Here is a 16136-nt window from a genome sequence, read left to right on the forward strand (position 1 = left end):
GCCTGGGGGAGACCCAACCTCACCATGGTGCCCTCTAGGAAATCCCAGTCCACCCTGCCATAAGCTTTCTCGAAGTCCAAGAGTAGTACAGCCAGTTTCTGCCCATTGTGCTGAGTCCACTCTGTCGCCTTACAAAAGGTGAATGCATTGTCAAGGATGCTCCTATCCTGGACAAAGCCTGTCTATGGGTCATGGATGATATCGTGAAGCAGGGGGCGTAGTCGCCTACCAATCATCTTTGCCAGTGCCTTATAGGCCACTGACAATAAGGTGATCAGTCTCCACTAGGAAAGCTCCAACCGGTTTCTCCCTTTGGGGAGAAGACTGATAAGGCCTACCAAAAAGGCTCCCTGGCATCTGCCCTGAAGTGAAAATCTCCTGGAAGGCCATCAATAGAGGGTCCTTCACTACTTCCCAGTAGAAAGGCCATCCTCTCTCGGGCATTTCTGTCCGTCCTCTGTATGGAAAGCCTCCCCCAATTCCTTCTCTGTGAAGAGGGCTAGGAGGAAGCGTCCCATCTCCTCTGTGGCGAGGGAGAGGATGTGATTCCGGACCTGCTGTCTACATCACTGTCCTCTAGCTGAGGCTAAACTCCTGCTGGAAAAAGCGTCTCTAGTAGTCGGTGGCAACCTCGTCCTCCATCATCTGGTATCTATAGTAGTCGACTTGGCTAGGACCTCAGCAACCTCATCTGCGATCCGGTCCCTCCTGCTGCACTCCCTAGTCCAAATCTGCTCTATCTGTCTTGCCACCTCCTCCCTCCTATAGATCAAGTCAGGGATCCGGCAAGATCCTGTGTCTAAGGCACATGCTTGGGGATCTAGTGTCAGGAGAACCGGGCAATGATCGGACAACATGGTGCCCGTCAATGGCCCAATCTGGCCTCCACGAGAGCCTCCCCACTCTCCCACATAAAACATGTCCAACCGCTCCAATAGGACTCCACTTAGCCGCCTATATCCCCAAGAGAAATCCAGCAACCTCTCCCTCCTGTGAAAGGCAGGGTCTCTCCAAGCATCGTGTGCTCCTACTGCCTATAGAAAGACCTCCCATGCCTCCTACTCCTCCCCGACCATGCTCTAGTAGTTTCTACCTCTGTCCTATTGGTCCTCCAAAGCCTCGAGGTTGTTGAAGTCTCCTCTAATGATCCAAGAGTCCATTTCTAGGAGTCCATCCACGATCTCCACCCAAAACCTGTTGCGTGCCCTAACCTCCATAGGGGCATAGACATTGAGGATTTCAAGGCACAAGTTCCCAATATCCAATCTGATCCATAGAACCCTCCCTGCCACTATTGTCCCGTGATCTCGTACATAGCCAGTGAGACTCGGGCCAATAGAGGTGCATACGCCTCCACTCTTGCCGTGGGCGCCAATGGCATACTCCCAGTAAGTGTGCCAGCTTCCCCGCAGTACCTTTGCTACCCGCTCGCCCTGGGTGGGAGTGAGCTTGTGCTCTTGTAGAAGTAAGATATGGATCCTTCCGGCAACGGAAGGCTATAGCTCCTACCAAACAATCAACTTCCTGGAACCACATGCCCCATTGTAGTGCAGGCTATTCACATTTCCGAATGCAAGGTGTAAGCTCATGGGGAAACCTATGACTCACCGAGCAGGCACCTGTTCGGTGCTAGTAACCCTCGAGGGGGGGGGGGGGGGGGGGGGTAGTATGCTCTGCCGAGGAGGCGTCACTCGCCCTGGTGCTCCAAGCTGTCGAGACTACGTCCTAGAAGCTGGCTACCGGCCCCCTGCCGTCTCCATCTCTGTCGTCTCTGCACCCGTGTGAAGTCGTCAACATCTACCTATAGGCCTGTCAGCGAAGCCGCCTTGGCTCCGAAAAGTGTGCAATCTACTGCCTGATACCCAAAGTTGTTGCAGCACAAGCACTGCCCCGATTGCCCACTCACAATGACCTATTGCCTAAAGGAGTGACCTCTTGCCTCAATCTCCAAGAACTTTGGTATATTCTTTGTGTCTTTCATGGCCACTCATACCTTTGGAACTCCTACGGCTATCACTCCATCCACGATGGAGGCAGGAAGAACTGTGCCAAAGAGCCATTGAAAGTCCTCCACTAGCTGGCGGTACTCTAGCGCTAGTCCGGGGAAAAGTCACGTGACTGGGTGTCTGAGAAATCTATTGTGGAGTGCAAAAGTCTCCACAGTGAAGCCACTGTACCAGGGAACTATGTAAATGACCCCCTTCGTGGAGGCATAGGGCGAGCTCTCCACTAACTCCCGAGCTATGTCTACAGATGTGAGTTGAACCATGAGGATCCCTCGGCCCATGAGGACTACCTCCACGATCTGTGCTATGCCAATGTGCAGCATGGAGTGGAGCCAATCTCGCAGTTGGGCCCTCGTTGGCAAGTCTTCAACTACCTGACCAAATATCGTTGTTTCTTTAAGCTCCAACTCTGTGGCCTGGACAGCTAAGAGTTGTTCCTCAGAAAGGACGACGCGCAAGGTGTTTGAATGGGGGGGCACTCGACAAGTGCGTCGGCATCTGACCAAAGGTTTCCATTGCACGTCCCTGCTGCTGAGAACCTACCTATCACGTTGCTATGCTATTGGAGGGGGGAGTTGCTGCAGGGGGAGGGAGCAACTGGAGGGGAGGGACAAGGAAGTTGCTGGTTTTGTTGCCGATGGTGTCCGTCTGACAGGGGGCCAGGCCTCAAGGAGGGGGCAACGCGCGCAGGCTAAGGGGGAGAAGACAGGCGGGGCATTGGTAAGGGGGCAAGCGCGGGCGGCGACCAGGAGGGAGAAAACCGGGCGAGGGCGGGAGGGACCAGCACACGTGGGGTGTGGGCAGGGCGGACGCAAGGGGGGTAGGGCCGGGCAGGAGCAAGCAAGGGGCGCAGAGTGCACACAGGGGCACACACAGGGGGTCAGGGCAGGGCAAGGCGAGCGCAGGCAAAGCGGAAGTGCCCCAGGCAGGAGGGGGGGTGGCGACGGGGACAAGGGGAAATGGCAAGGGGAAGGCGCGGTGAATCCAACAAGAGGGAGGCATGGTGAACAGTCGGGGGGCGGGGAATAGCTTGCGCGACGTGACGGGTGCTCTTACCTCATGATCTCTTGATGAAGAGAGACTAGACACATGCACCAGCTCATGGACAGCAACCTCGAACTTAGATATCCACCAGGAATGGACGTCGACAGCAGAGGACGGGCAGCAACAATCTGAAAAACAAGGATGGGTTAGGTGACGGGCAGCCTATGTATTTATAGATGAAGGGCAAGGGGAGACGGGAAGGGGGGGGGGGGGGGGGGGGGGGGGGGGGAGTGGTGGAAGACAAGCGGGGGATTGGTAAGGGGGCAGGCCGGCAGCTAGGGGGGGAGAAAATAGGGCTGGGGGGGGCGGGGGGGATGATGAGCTGGCACTGGACGAGGAAGGAGCAACGTGCCACAAGCAGGAGGGAGGGTGGTGATGGCGACAGGCGCGGTGAATCCGGCCGCGGGGGGGGCGCATGGTGAACAGTCGGGGGGTGGGGGTAGCTTGCACGACATGACGAGTGCTCTTACCTCATGATCTCTTGATGAAGAGAGACTAGATGCATGCACCAGCTGGTGGACAGCAACCTCGAACTTAGATATCCACCAAGAATGGGTGTGGACAGCAGAGGACGGTCAGCGACAATCTGCAAAACAAGGATGGGTCAAGTGACGGGCAGCCTATGTATTTATAGATGAGTGGATCCTCCCAAATTAGGGTTTGGCTTATGGGACAGATTCTCTAGGAACGCATGCTTTGGGGCTATTTTAAAGAGCTAATCAATTTATGATATGCATTTTTAGCTCAACACTTCAACAAATAATGCGCAAATTTTGAGTATCTCTATCTTGGTTTTGATTATCATAACTTTACTGTATGGGCAAAGCAGAGATTCCATCTTGTCTTTTGCAAATCAGCCTATATGTATATTTTCCCTCCTTTGCATTGCCATAATTCATGTGATTAGTTAGCTATTTTTAGTCATTTATTGAAATGCTACGTTTTATCAACATGTAGGTGCAATATACCGTTTGGGTGAAGCATGTACTTCTCCATCCATTTTGTTAGGGTGAGTTCTTCCTGTATGCCAAATGGACTAGGAGTATTGGAAGTCGAGGTTTAAAAATCCTCTGAAGTGTCAATACCTTGTGCCTACTTGCATTTGCATACTATTTGGCCGCCATCCATGCAACTCCTATGCCATATGTGGTTGCTTCCTTTTTGCATTCATCTATCAAACTATAACGCACTCCTCAAAGGACAGCACTCTGCTCCTTGAGCATCCATCATATCTCATGCGTTGCATACTCAGTTTAGACTTTTGTTTTTTTTTCCCCCTACTCATTCTATTTCTTGAGTTCATTAGTTAATTGTACGTTTGTGTAGGCACACTCTGATTTTTCTGGAAACCCTATTGTTTTCTCACAACTCCCAATTATAAAGGCAAGGAGGTCATCCATCTAAATCTTTAGCCTTAACCACTCTCCCCAAAGGCACATTCTAAATCAGACTCAAATGTAGATGTGGAGATATGGCTGCCTGACTGAAGCCAAGTGTTCACTGGTTTTGCAAGCATCACTCTCACAAGCAAGCCTCAAGGCTAACCTACCTCCTCTCTGCCCTGAGTGAGCCAATGCTCCTTGATCCCACTATTCACCTTTCAGATGAGGTCCCTATTCTCAACAGTAATTATTTCAGACTCAACAGCACACACTTCACAGCCATGCAGGTGTCTGATTCCAGCACCAGTCATGTCAGTCTATCTTGATTTATGCTTACGGTACTGGGCTGATCTGTTTCAGTCTCCAGTCATTTATTCACCTAGTTTCTTCAGTTTGCAGTCTCTCCTCAGTCTGTGCTCCTCAAGTTCAGTCTTGTATTTCTGTTCCCAGTTTAATATAGCAGATTTGGTGTCAACCCTCCTGCCACTTTCTCAGTCTTCTTCCTTGGCATGCATTTCTCTTCAGCATGCAACTCAAATAAACCTCAAGACATTTCTGAATCAGGAAGAGCCCCCAATCATTCTTCTGATATCCTCCAGATTTGTGATTCCCTCCACATGAGCAGTGGCTTACATATCCACATCCTTTTTTTTTCAAAGAAAATAAAATTTTGTTAACAACACCTCCGAAAAGATCCCCTGAAGTAAAATACAAAATACAAAGAATCTTGCAGAGAGTAGCTACATACATCACCAATACAATGGCTGTGTGAATAAACAATCTAGAGGGCTATAATGCCAGACCATCTAAAGGGCTGTTTGAACAAAGGCGCTAGAGTCCCAACTCCCAAGTCTGCATGAAGGTATGTCTCCTCATCCTCTCAGAGTCACCCTGCAGCCTCTCCCGTCTCCTGCAGAGAGTATGGATGATCTCTATCCAAATCCTCAAAAGAACATCTACAGCAGAGACATTCTGGATGTTTACAGCTTGGCTACACCATACACTTTACAGTCCAAATGTCCCAAGCAACAATATTAGTAATCAGCTCCCATCTATGACAATGTCCCTCGGTTGACTGTGCCCACCAATGATCGAGAGTGGGGATCCTGGTCAAATGCTGACCAATGCTGAGAAAGGAGTGGCTCCCTTGACAATTCTCATATCCGCACGTTGGGCATGTTTCTTTGGCCCAAGCTACAGTCCCCCCAAAGTTGCAACCATGGTCTCTATTGCGCAATGAAAGATCGTCCTGAGGGATCTCCTCAATATCTTATGGGCTCTAGGATAGTCCCATAGGTACCTTGGTGTCTCCTCTACCTCACCACCTCTCACATGTGCCATTGAATCCCTGCCATATCCAAGCCATGTACCAATTGCTAAGCTCCTGTGAGCTAACAGCCATAGGACGAGGGATACCTTCCTAAGCCTAAAATTTTCAGCTAGCCTTCTCCCAAAGTTGGACAAGAAACTATCTAAGATACCCTGTCTGTGCGAATGGGGAGTGGCTGCTACCTATGCACTGATCCTACTCATCCAAATCCTCCTTCCCAAACTAGTAGTGTAACCAAAGAAGGCCACATTGCATGGCCTATCAAGGAATTGATCCCTCCAAACCCACTCTCTTAGATCACAATGTAATCTCTTCAGGGGCCTCCTTTGATAAGCTTGATGCCTCCACCCATCTAACAAGCAAGTGGATGCATTTGGGTTGATGTAGTATTGCAAGGCCTATTGAGGAATTGATCCCTCCAAACCCACTCTCTAAGATCACAATGTCATCTCTCAAGGGGCCTTTGATAAGCTTGACGCCTCCATCCATCTAATAAGCATGCGGATGCATTTGGGTTGATGTACCACTACTTTGATCCTCCTCCAAAGTGAAACTGAAAATCATGCCTTTACTAGTAGTAATAACTACAAGGAGGATGTCTCCTTTGGAGAAAAGACCAATCTAGCTCTTACACATCCACATCTGAATCCTCCATACTCAAATGAGCACAATTATGGACTAGACAATCCTTAAGTCAATAAAACAAAGGAGTCCCCCTTGAGCTAAAATATATTGCATTTTGATTAGCTCTTTAAAAACAGCCCCAAAACATGTACATTACCAAAAGTTTCATTAACAAGGGACCCGCTCTAGCTAGTTTTTGTGTCCCACATGCAAAATCCTGATTTGGGAGAATCCTTTTGCATCTATAAATAGACACGCTGCCCACCATTTAGCCCCATTGTTGTCTTGCAGGTTTCAACCATCACCCCTCTTCCACTAGCTATCCAGCCCCTGCCAACTACTGCTACATGGTCCAAAACTATCGCCCATCCTCCCACTGCTCCGGTGATGAACTGCCATTATCTTCACATGGTTACATTGCTGCATTTACCAATCCCAGCCCCACAGACTGCTGTGTTCTTGTTTCCATCCTGCTGCCCTTCCATTTCCAGCATTGACCTGCTTTGCATTTGCATCTATATCAAGTTGCTCTTGTGTTTTCGACACATTTCTTCATCACCCTCTGCTTCGACTAGTGGTTATTGAAGTCAGGATCCATCTTCAATCGACAATAAACATCGACACCTCCCTCAACCCGCTCCCACGCAAGCCACCGGCTAATGTACAGCTCTTCCCTTGAGCATCTTGCACATTCTTTCCTTCATTTACAGCATTGATTCATTCACTTCAGAATTCTCTTTCTTCTCTCTGTGTGTTTGCATTTTTGCGTTTTGCATTTAGTGTTCAGGATCCCAAAGACCGGGGCCAATATACATGCCTGAATCTAACCGTTTATTGCGTAACACATTACTGTCTTGTTGTTGCAGTTTGGTCCTCTTCATACATTCTGTGTTTTCTCAGTGCAAACCCTAGCATATCTTCACATAGTATCAAAGCCGGTGCTCTTTAAATGAGTATTCTGTGGTATGTAGAGGCTTGGTTTTATGCAAGATACACAAACAACACAACCATTTCACAATGTCTCACACTCCTTTGGATCCTACTATGTTTTATCAGGCTTCTCCATCATTAGAAGCCTTGAAGAGGCCTTATGGACTCAATGAGGAAGATGACGCTTCACCTTCACCTTCACTTACTTCTCCTTTTCTTGACTTCATGGCAGATGAGGAGTTTAAAGAATTCACATGCAACAAGTACGGTCCAACTTACCTCCCTCCCACCACCTTTTCAACTATATCCAGACCGGTTGGTGAGGCTCACCACCTCTCCGATCAAGGTAAACATATGGCATTTGGGACAATTGGTGAACCATCTTCTTCATTTCAGCCAAGGCTTGTCTCAAGTTCACATAACCCCTTTGAGTCATAGAATCACCCTCCTTTGCTTCTGCTTTTGTTGTGTAGGATCCAGATAATTTTCAATATGTTGATTTTAATTGAAGCAGCCTTTGACGCAGATATACATCTACAAGTATACTTGGAACTGCATCTTCCGTTTCTAATAAGCATGGAGTTGGCAAGTCTCTATCACAATTACCTCCCATCCAACCCACATCTCCTGAATCTCTTTCTTTTGCATTTAGTAATCTAGGATTGCACTCCACTTCTACATCCAACACATTGGGAGTTGGGTCTTCCATCTCTGCTCGTAGTTCCTTCTCTTTCTCTACACCTCATATCACCTATCCTCACCTTGGGTCACTCCCATACAGGGATTTCCATCCTCTGTCACATGTGACCCTATCCCTCCTCCATTGGCTACTTATGTGGTCACCATGACCATGCCTAGTCATTCCATACCCACTCTTGGGTCCACTATGCGCACTTTCCACACCCCATGTCACCTATCCTTAGGTGAATGCCACTTCACACCCTGGTACATCATTGGGGGGTTTCCACCCTTTAACATTGTGCCTTACCCACACTGGCAAGCAAGCACATTTGTTTACCTTGGGACAACAGTCATGAGTATCCCCCTCACTTCCCCCAAACACTCACCTCCTTATCTCTCGGCCTCTCAAATGTAGTGATTTTCATTCTCTAGTTATGATGTGCTGTCATACGCTCCATGGGTCACTCCCATATACGGATTTCCATTCTTTGTCGCACGCGTCTCTTTCCCCCCTCCATCGGCTATTCAAGTGGTCACCATGCCCATGCCTAGTCACCCACAATCTCCAAAATTTCCACATGCATGGTGGGCACTCTAGGATCAATTCCCAAGTATACTCCACTCCCCACCCTACTCACCCTATCTACTTTTCCATCCTACAACACTACCGCTCCCTATTGCTACGGCTAAGAATGCCTACGGATAGGACTCGTTTTAACAGGTCGAATTTCACCACTTTATCAAACTTCATGCGACAAGTGTTTGAATCTCACAATCTTTGGGACCGAGCAATTGGTGGAGAGCCTTTGTCGAACCCTCAACTAGCTCATGCTTATCACATCTATGAATAGACAGCCCGTAATGCCATAGCCAATGTTGAGTTAATGCAAGGGTTGCTTCCTGAGTTCCATTCTCAGTTACAACATTTTCCCCTCGCATCTGAGCATTGGAGTTATCTCATTGACCACTATGCCACACGAATCACACTCGACATATCAATCTCCACTTTTAGCTTCAAGAGTTTTCAATTAAGAAAGGGGATATCTTTTAGTATTGCCGAAGGCTTAAATCTTATAAGTACCGTTGAAGGCTTAGTTGATTGGTCTATTGGCTCCTCTCCCACTATACTATTTACGTCCATTCTAGGGACTCCTCCTGCATCCCACCCTAGGCACACCTCCCCACCTCATCACACGTTTTGTTGCTAGAGACCTACTGATGGAAGAATGTGATAGCGGCCACATCCTTAGGTTTTTCTTCTTTAGTTTTCCGTTGCATTCACCCATATACACACACTTATTGCACATCTTCTTTCATTTAGCTCTAGTTTTGTGTTTTGTTTTGCTTTGGAGCATCTCACTCTAACCTTTGTAGATTTTGATCTCTCTTGCAAGATAGGGTATTTCAGTGTAGGGCTAATATGCTCGTTTGCATTGGTCCTTCCTAGACTGGAGACATGGGATGCGCATTGTTCCTTCCCTGATTTCATCTTCCTAGGAGATTTGCTCTTCTACCAACATGGAGGCTTCCCCTCCCAGGGCAAGTCATGCAATATCTCTCTTGATGCTATCATGGCAGTGACTTCTACTTTGCTCTTCCAGTCAAGGTGCTTCATCCTCCTCTTCATCTATCACCACAGTACCACATGAAGACCAACATCAAGCTTCTCTTTCTCCTTCACCCTTGATATCCAAGGTTGAGAGGGGTTTCCGACCCTTTCTTGGTATTCTATAAGATTGGGTACTTGTCTTCAACATCGGCCTCCCTTCCCTATTAAACCTCCTATTTGCATTCCATGATCATCATCATCTTTGTACAAGGGTGTGCTGGGGCAAGGAAACACTTTCCCCATGAGGGACACAATCCAAGTGGCATCTATTGCATGTGCATTCTCATCATGCATTACTTTGCATCTCATTGTAAAGAGCACACCTGTCGGTTCTTCACCGCCTTACCACCACTTCACCATACTTCATCACCCTTTCTCTTGACATCAACACCCAAGAGTGGTTGGGATAGCTTATTTGCTTTATGATATATTGAATCTAACCATCCCTTTTCCTTCTCCCCACGGGGCACAATTGCTTGGAAGGCTGCAAACCATATCTATTCTCAAAAAGAAATAAAAAGTTCACTATGGTTCCATCCACCTTTGCACATCCTGGTAGGCCATTGGGTAGCTAACAAGCACCCTTTGTCTGATGTCTTGGCCTCTCTAAGGTATTCACTTACACTCGCCTGGTAAGATAACCATCGCCTCTATAGTCTTGGTAGGCCACAGGGCATCTAATGTGCACCCTTTGTCCGATGCCCTAGCTAGGTTGGGGTGGAATGCCTTGGGGTAACAATAGGCTCAAGCTTTTCATACAGTCCCTTTCAAGTACCAGTTTTGGGCCTACGAGGGGGTGTTGAGCTAAAAATACATACATCCTGATTAGCTCTTTAAGCAGTCCCAAAACATGTAAATTACCAAAAGTTTCATTAAATGGGAAGCGGCTCTAGAGAGTTTTTGTGTCCCACGTGAAAAACCCTAATTTGGGAGAATTATTTTGCATCTATAAATAGACGTGCTGCCCACCATTCAGCCCCATCATTGTCTTGTAGGATTCAGCCACCATCAGTCCTCTTCCACTAGCTGTCAAGCCCCTAACGACTACTACTACATGGTCTACAACTATCACCCACAGACTCCCACTGCTGCCAGTGATTAGCTCCCATCATCTTCAGGCAATTACATTGTTCTATTTACCAATTCCAACCCCAGAGACTACTATGTTTTGGTTTCCAGCCTGCTACCCTTCCAGAAACATCAGCCTAGTTTGCGTTTGCATCTTTATTAGGTCGTTTTTGTGTTTTCAACACTTTTCTTATTCAGCCTCTACTCCGACTGGTGGTTATTGCACTCAGGATCTGTCTTTGGTGGACGACACATATCGACATCTCCTTCAGTCCACTCCCACGAGAGCCACCAATTGTTGGATAGCTTTACCCTTGAGCAGCTTGTACATTCTTTCCTTCATTTACAACACTAATTCATTCACTTCAGAGTTCTCTTTCTTCTGTGTTTATGTGTGTGTTTTTGTGTTTTGCATTTTGAGTTTTAGTTTTGTGTTTTGCATTTAGGGTTCGCCTTTATTGTGTTATTGTCTGAGTTATTGTGTTTTATTCGTGTTCATACATTTTGTGTTTTCTTAGTGCAAACCCTAGCATATCTTCACAATCTCTTCAAAGACACACCCTTCAATCTCTAAAGAAAGGCCTCTTACACGCCCAAATTCTCTGAAACTCAGCATGTTTTGCCAACAACATATCAGGATATAGGAAACAAGCGTCGTTGTGTTGTCCAATTATTTTCACCCTCTATCTTAAGCATCCCTAGAATTCTTTGAAATCAAAAAGACCCTAAAAAGTTGTTTATCAGCAAGCACACATACTGTTGTCCACATTTTATGTCTAATTTTGGTTGCTCAAATTGGAATCAGTCAATCATGGGGTATTTTACTGTCTTCTGAAGATGTGGCTACCTGGTCATTGATTCTTTCCACAACAAAGTGCACTGTCGAGAGACCACCATAAGACCAGCAACAAGCAATTCTAAGAACACATATTATGGATGCAACATCTGATTAGGATGGATGACAAATTTACAACCCTATGTAATATGGATCACAAAGAAAGAGGCAAGTTCCAATGAAAGGCTTCCTCATTGACGAGTCCTCAAACAAATTCTATAAAGAGGACATCTAACCACGGAGCAACCACATAATATGCAGTCCTATGTGATATGGATTACAAAGGAAAAGGCAATAATTACAAGAAGAAGACACCTCATCGTCCCTCTAACTCTCACCTAGGCACCCCTCTAATCTATGCATTAAATTCTCTTTTAAGGCTCATCTTTGCAGAAGCCATTGGACAAAAGACTTGGACGAGAGTGCATTAGTCTAGCTGGTTGGACAAGCTTGCGCATTTACCACACACCCCCCCCCCCCCCCCCGCCCCATGCAGGCCCCTACCTAGGGAGTGGTTTCTCTACAGGCTGAACAGCCGCCAGCAAAGCTACCTTTTCACTAGCTATCCTCCACCCCTTTGAATCAAATAAGGCATTCATCAGAAGGTGCTTATCACCAACAAGCATCCATGACCAGAAAGGAGGAATACACGTATTATAATAGTTTGAAGCATAGGTGTTGGAACTACAGTCGGAAGTACAGTCTGAAGCATAGTTGTTTCCAGATATTTCCAAATGACAAACATATATGGGTATTTTTGCTAAAAACAAGGAAAATACATTATCCAGAGAGTTGCAGAAGCTTAAACTTCAATTTTCAATTTTCAAACTTCATTGTCCCTGATAAGCGACGATTTTGCAAACTGGCATATTTGTAATGTTTGGGGCCCCATTTTTTAAACCTCATAATGGTAGAGTATGTTTGCCCTTTTCCATACGGATGTGAAATTACTGATTCCCACATCCCATTTCCAACTATGGTCTAAAGTTTGCCTTCCCCATGTTGAATAGCTGTGATAATTTGACAAAGAATGAGATGTTGCACAAAAACACACTAATTAGAAATCTTGAACAAATTTGAGCACCAAGTGTGCTTGTACAATGCACAAACTAAAAATTAAGTTGTTCATTGTTCTAGGTAGGCTTTGCATGATCTTAAAGCAAAAGCCAGCCCATATATCTCATAGTTTAGATCACTCCAATATTTGGCCCTGTGACTACTGATCAAAGCACCCATGGTCAACAAAAACAAAAAAGGCTTAACATGCTCACATGCTTTATGATCAGACAGTATGATGTTAAAGACTAATCATGGTAAAAGTGATCACTGCAAGGAGTGCTATTGAAAATCTTCCCATACAGGAAGCAAAATTTTTGTGCAATAGCTCTGTGAATAGAGCACAATCAATATCCCAAAACTTAACATGCTCACCGTGTTTCAGTATTCACCCAGTATTGTGTTAAAGATTTATCATAGTAAGAGTGATCATTGCAAGAAGTAAAATCTTCCTCTATTCTGAGAAAATAGAAGCCAAAATAACCGCGTAGAGGTTCCATGAATACAGCACAATCAATTACCCTTTTACTACATCAAAAATTTAGGGAAATACCTTGCAATCGAGGCAGCACATAATACACTTGTCCACCCCGTTGGAGTTCAAATTGTACAGCTGCTTTCATTGTTTCTTCATCATATTCGAGTAGATGTGTTATGATCGGAACCCGTTCAGGAGGTGGCGTAGTAATTAAGCTGGTTACATGAGAAATTAGAAGAATGAGCTTAAACATTCAAATTCTTCTTCTTAGCATTTTCGGAAACGAATAAAATACACAGCCAAACATACGTTAAAAATAGGAGCTTGCAAAGAGCTTCCACCTCATTATACACAAAGTGTTGTTACTAGAATATCACACATAAGCTAGGAAGAATTGAGGAAGTAAAGTCTTAAGCTTTTCGATCATTTCTGCCCGTCACGCCACTGAGCTGCCATCGCACCTCCCGTTTCCCCCCCCCCCCAGCAGGCTCCTCCTGCCAGACACCCTCTCAATAGCGCTGCCCCCCACCCATGCTGTCCCACGCCTGGTACCCCACCCCCCACCCCCCCCCCCCCCCCCGCGGCCCTATCGCCTCCCCACCATGCAATCTGCTTCGCCCTGTCCCACGCCAGGTAACCCCCGCCCTGTCGCCCCCCGCGCCAGCAATCTCCTTCGCGCTGCCCCCCACCCTGGTACCTCCCCCGCGCTGTCAACCGCCTCCTTCACCCTCCTACGGCCACTGGCCCCTGCAGGCCCCCCACCCGCATAGCTCCAGTCTCTAACTCCGTCATCTGTGGCGTCCACCAACGCCGCCTTCACCACCAAAAAACAGCATTTCCCCCTCCTCGCCAACGTCCTCCCCCCCCCCCCGGTTGCTCCCTCCATCTGCAGCAACACCCCCCCCCCCCGGTAGTATAGCAGATTGATCGATAGGTCCTCAGCAAGGACGCGCAATGGAAACCTCTAGTCAACACGCCGGTGCACTCTGCAAGTGTCCCCCCAATCAAACACCTTGCGCATCGTCCTCTCTGAGGAACAGCTCTTAGCCGTCTGTGCCACAAAGCAGGAACTGAAAGAAACAACAATCTTTGGTCAAGTCATAGGACACTCCCCATCCAGGACCCAGCTTTGGGATTGGCTTCACTCCACGCTACACTTTGGCATAGCGCAGATCGTGAAGGCAATTCTCATGGGTCAAGAGATCTTCATGGTTCGACTCACCTCTGCGGACGCAGCCCGTGAGCTAGTAGATAGCTCACCTTATGCCTCTATGAAGGGGGTCATTTATATGGTTCCCTGGTACAATGGCTTTACAATGGAGGATTTCGCTCTCCAAAATAGGTTTCTCAAACAACCGCCAATCACCCTACTATTCCCCAGACTGGTGATAGAGTATCGCCCGTTAGTGGAGGACTTTGGACGGCTCTTTGGCACAATGATGCCTGCCACCTTCGTAGATGCAGTGATAGCCGCAAGAGTCCCGAAGGTACGGGTGGTTGTGAAAGATACAAAGAACATACCAAAGTTTCTAGAGATTGAGGCAAGCAAGCACTCCTTCAAAAACCAGCTTATGGCGATTGGACAGCCAAGGCAATGCCTACAATGCCATGATTTTGGGCATTAGGCAGCAAATTGTACATGCTTTGAAGCCAAGGCAGCTCCGCCGATAGGCCCACAGGTGGATGCTAACAGTTTTACATGGATCCCAACAAGACGACAAAGAGGGAGACGACAAGGGGGGCCTCAGTCAGTCCCTCAGACTCGGTCACATCAATAGAGAGTAGGAGGGCATGCAGCAGCCCCCCAGCAGAGCGCCCCACACCATCCCCCAGCTCGTCCCACCCAGCAAGATCAAAAACCTCCACCTCCACCACCCACGAAGGTGTCACGGGCCCCCCACCAGAAACCGCACAATCCACACACCCACCCCCTCCTCAGGATCCCCCCCAACCCCATCCCACAAACCCCCCCCCCCCTTCCAAGGCCACCCGTCCCCCCCCCCCCACACCCGCCTTCTACTTTTGATCATCCCACCATCCAACCATCTGCCTCCTCCCCACCTTTCCCCCCGCCGATCAGTCCCCCTAATCCTCACCCAGTACATGTGACCCCACCCCCACCCATCCCCCCCCCCCTCTCCCACAAGGGATGACGAGCCTCACACGCCTATATCTTCTCCTCACCAACAACCTAGCACCCGCACCCCCATAGCCACTAGCTCATCTGACCCAGCCGCCCGACACACCTTCCCTAGGCAGGCGCACCTGCTCCCACAGGAGTTCTTCCATAGTGGTCCATGGTCCTAATTGAGAGTTGCGGACAGCAGAGAGTTTCCACTACCTCTGGAGGTGGGAATCTTCATGCTCCGCAAATCAAGGAGCGGCAAGGTGCATTTACTAGCACCACCGAATGGACCAAATTATGCCTTCTTCCTTCAGACCTCATTCAGGAGACTCGACGATGACGCAGATAGAGGAGGAACTGAAGGGACAAGTTGCAGACCACATCTCCCAGTGGATGGGAAAAGGAGGACTAGCACTCTTTTCCCAGCAGTGGCTAGGGTGCATGATGCACATTAACTAGTGGGTTGGAGCCGAGGTCCCACATCTGAGCATTATTTTTTGAGCCCCTCCACAGTGGAGAGCACTGATAGACGTGATCGATGGCCCCTTGCACAAGCTACCCACTTCTACCAGTGTACAAAGTCACGCCTTTCAGCCTGGCTGATAGATGCCCTGGTGGTACCAATTGGAGCATCTATCACCCCCATGGTCCGCCCAAGAGCCACCATTGGGGAATGGAGTTCACCTTCCAGGCCTGTGGCAAAGCGCATTCACATGCCCCATAGCTCTTCTTCTTCATCAACAACTTCCACACCGAAAAGATGCATGTTTGGTCAATCACAGGCTTCCCCGTGAGTTTACACCTAGCATCATGAAATGTGAATAGCCCCCACTACGATGGGACACGTGGTTCCAGGAAGTTGATTGTTTGGTAGGAGTTGCAGCCTGCCTTTGCCAGACAAATCAACATCTTACTTCTGCACGAGCACAAGCTCAACCCTGCCCAGGCCCAACGGGTAGGGGAGGTAC

General features: G+C 47.9%; 1 protein-coding gene across 4 annotated transcripts in view; it reads right to left on the bottom strand.

Annotated features, from left to right (window-relative positions):
* The window catches only part of LOC148028236 (DEAD/DEAH box helicase), a 226443-nt gene that overhangs the window by 122047 nt on the left and 88260 nt on the right, over window positions 1–16136 (bottom strand). For all 4 annotated transcript variants that reach the window (XM_087690017.1, XM_087690016.1, XM_087690018.1 and 1 more), the window contains exon 7: window positions 13119–13258. In XM_087690017.1, the coding sequence (XP_087546143.1) occupies window positions 13119–13258 (140 nt within the window). The remainder of the gene's footprint in view (window positions 1–13118; window positions 13259–16136) is intronic.

The sequence above is a fragment of the Lygodium microphyllum genome, chromosome 12 (assembly GCF_053477565.2).
Source record: "Lygodium microphyllum isolate KBCC chromosome 12, Lygodium_microphyllum_v1.1.10, whole genome shotgun sequence".
Taxonomy (NCBI): Eukaryota; Viridiplantae; Streptophyta; class Polypodiopsida; order Schizaeales; family Lygodiaceae; genus Lygodium; species Lygodium microphyllum.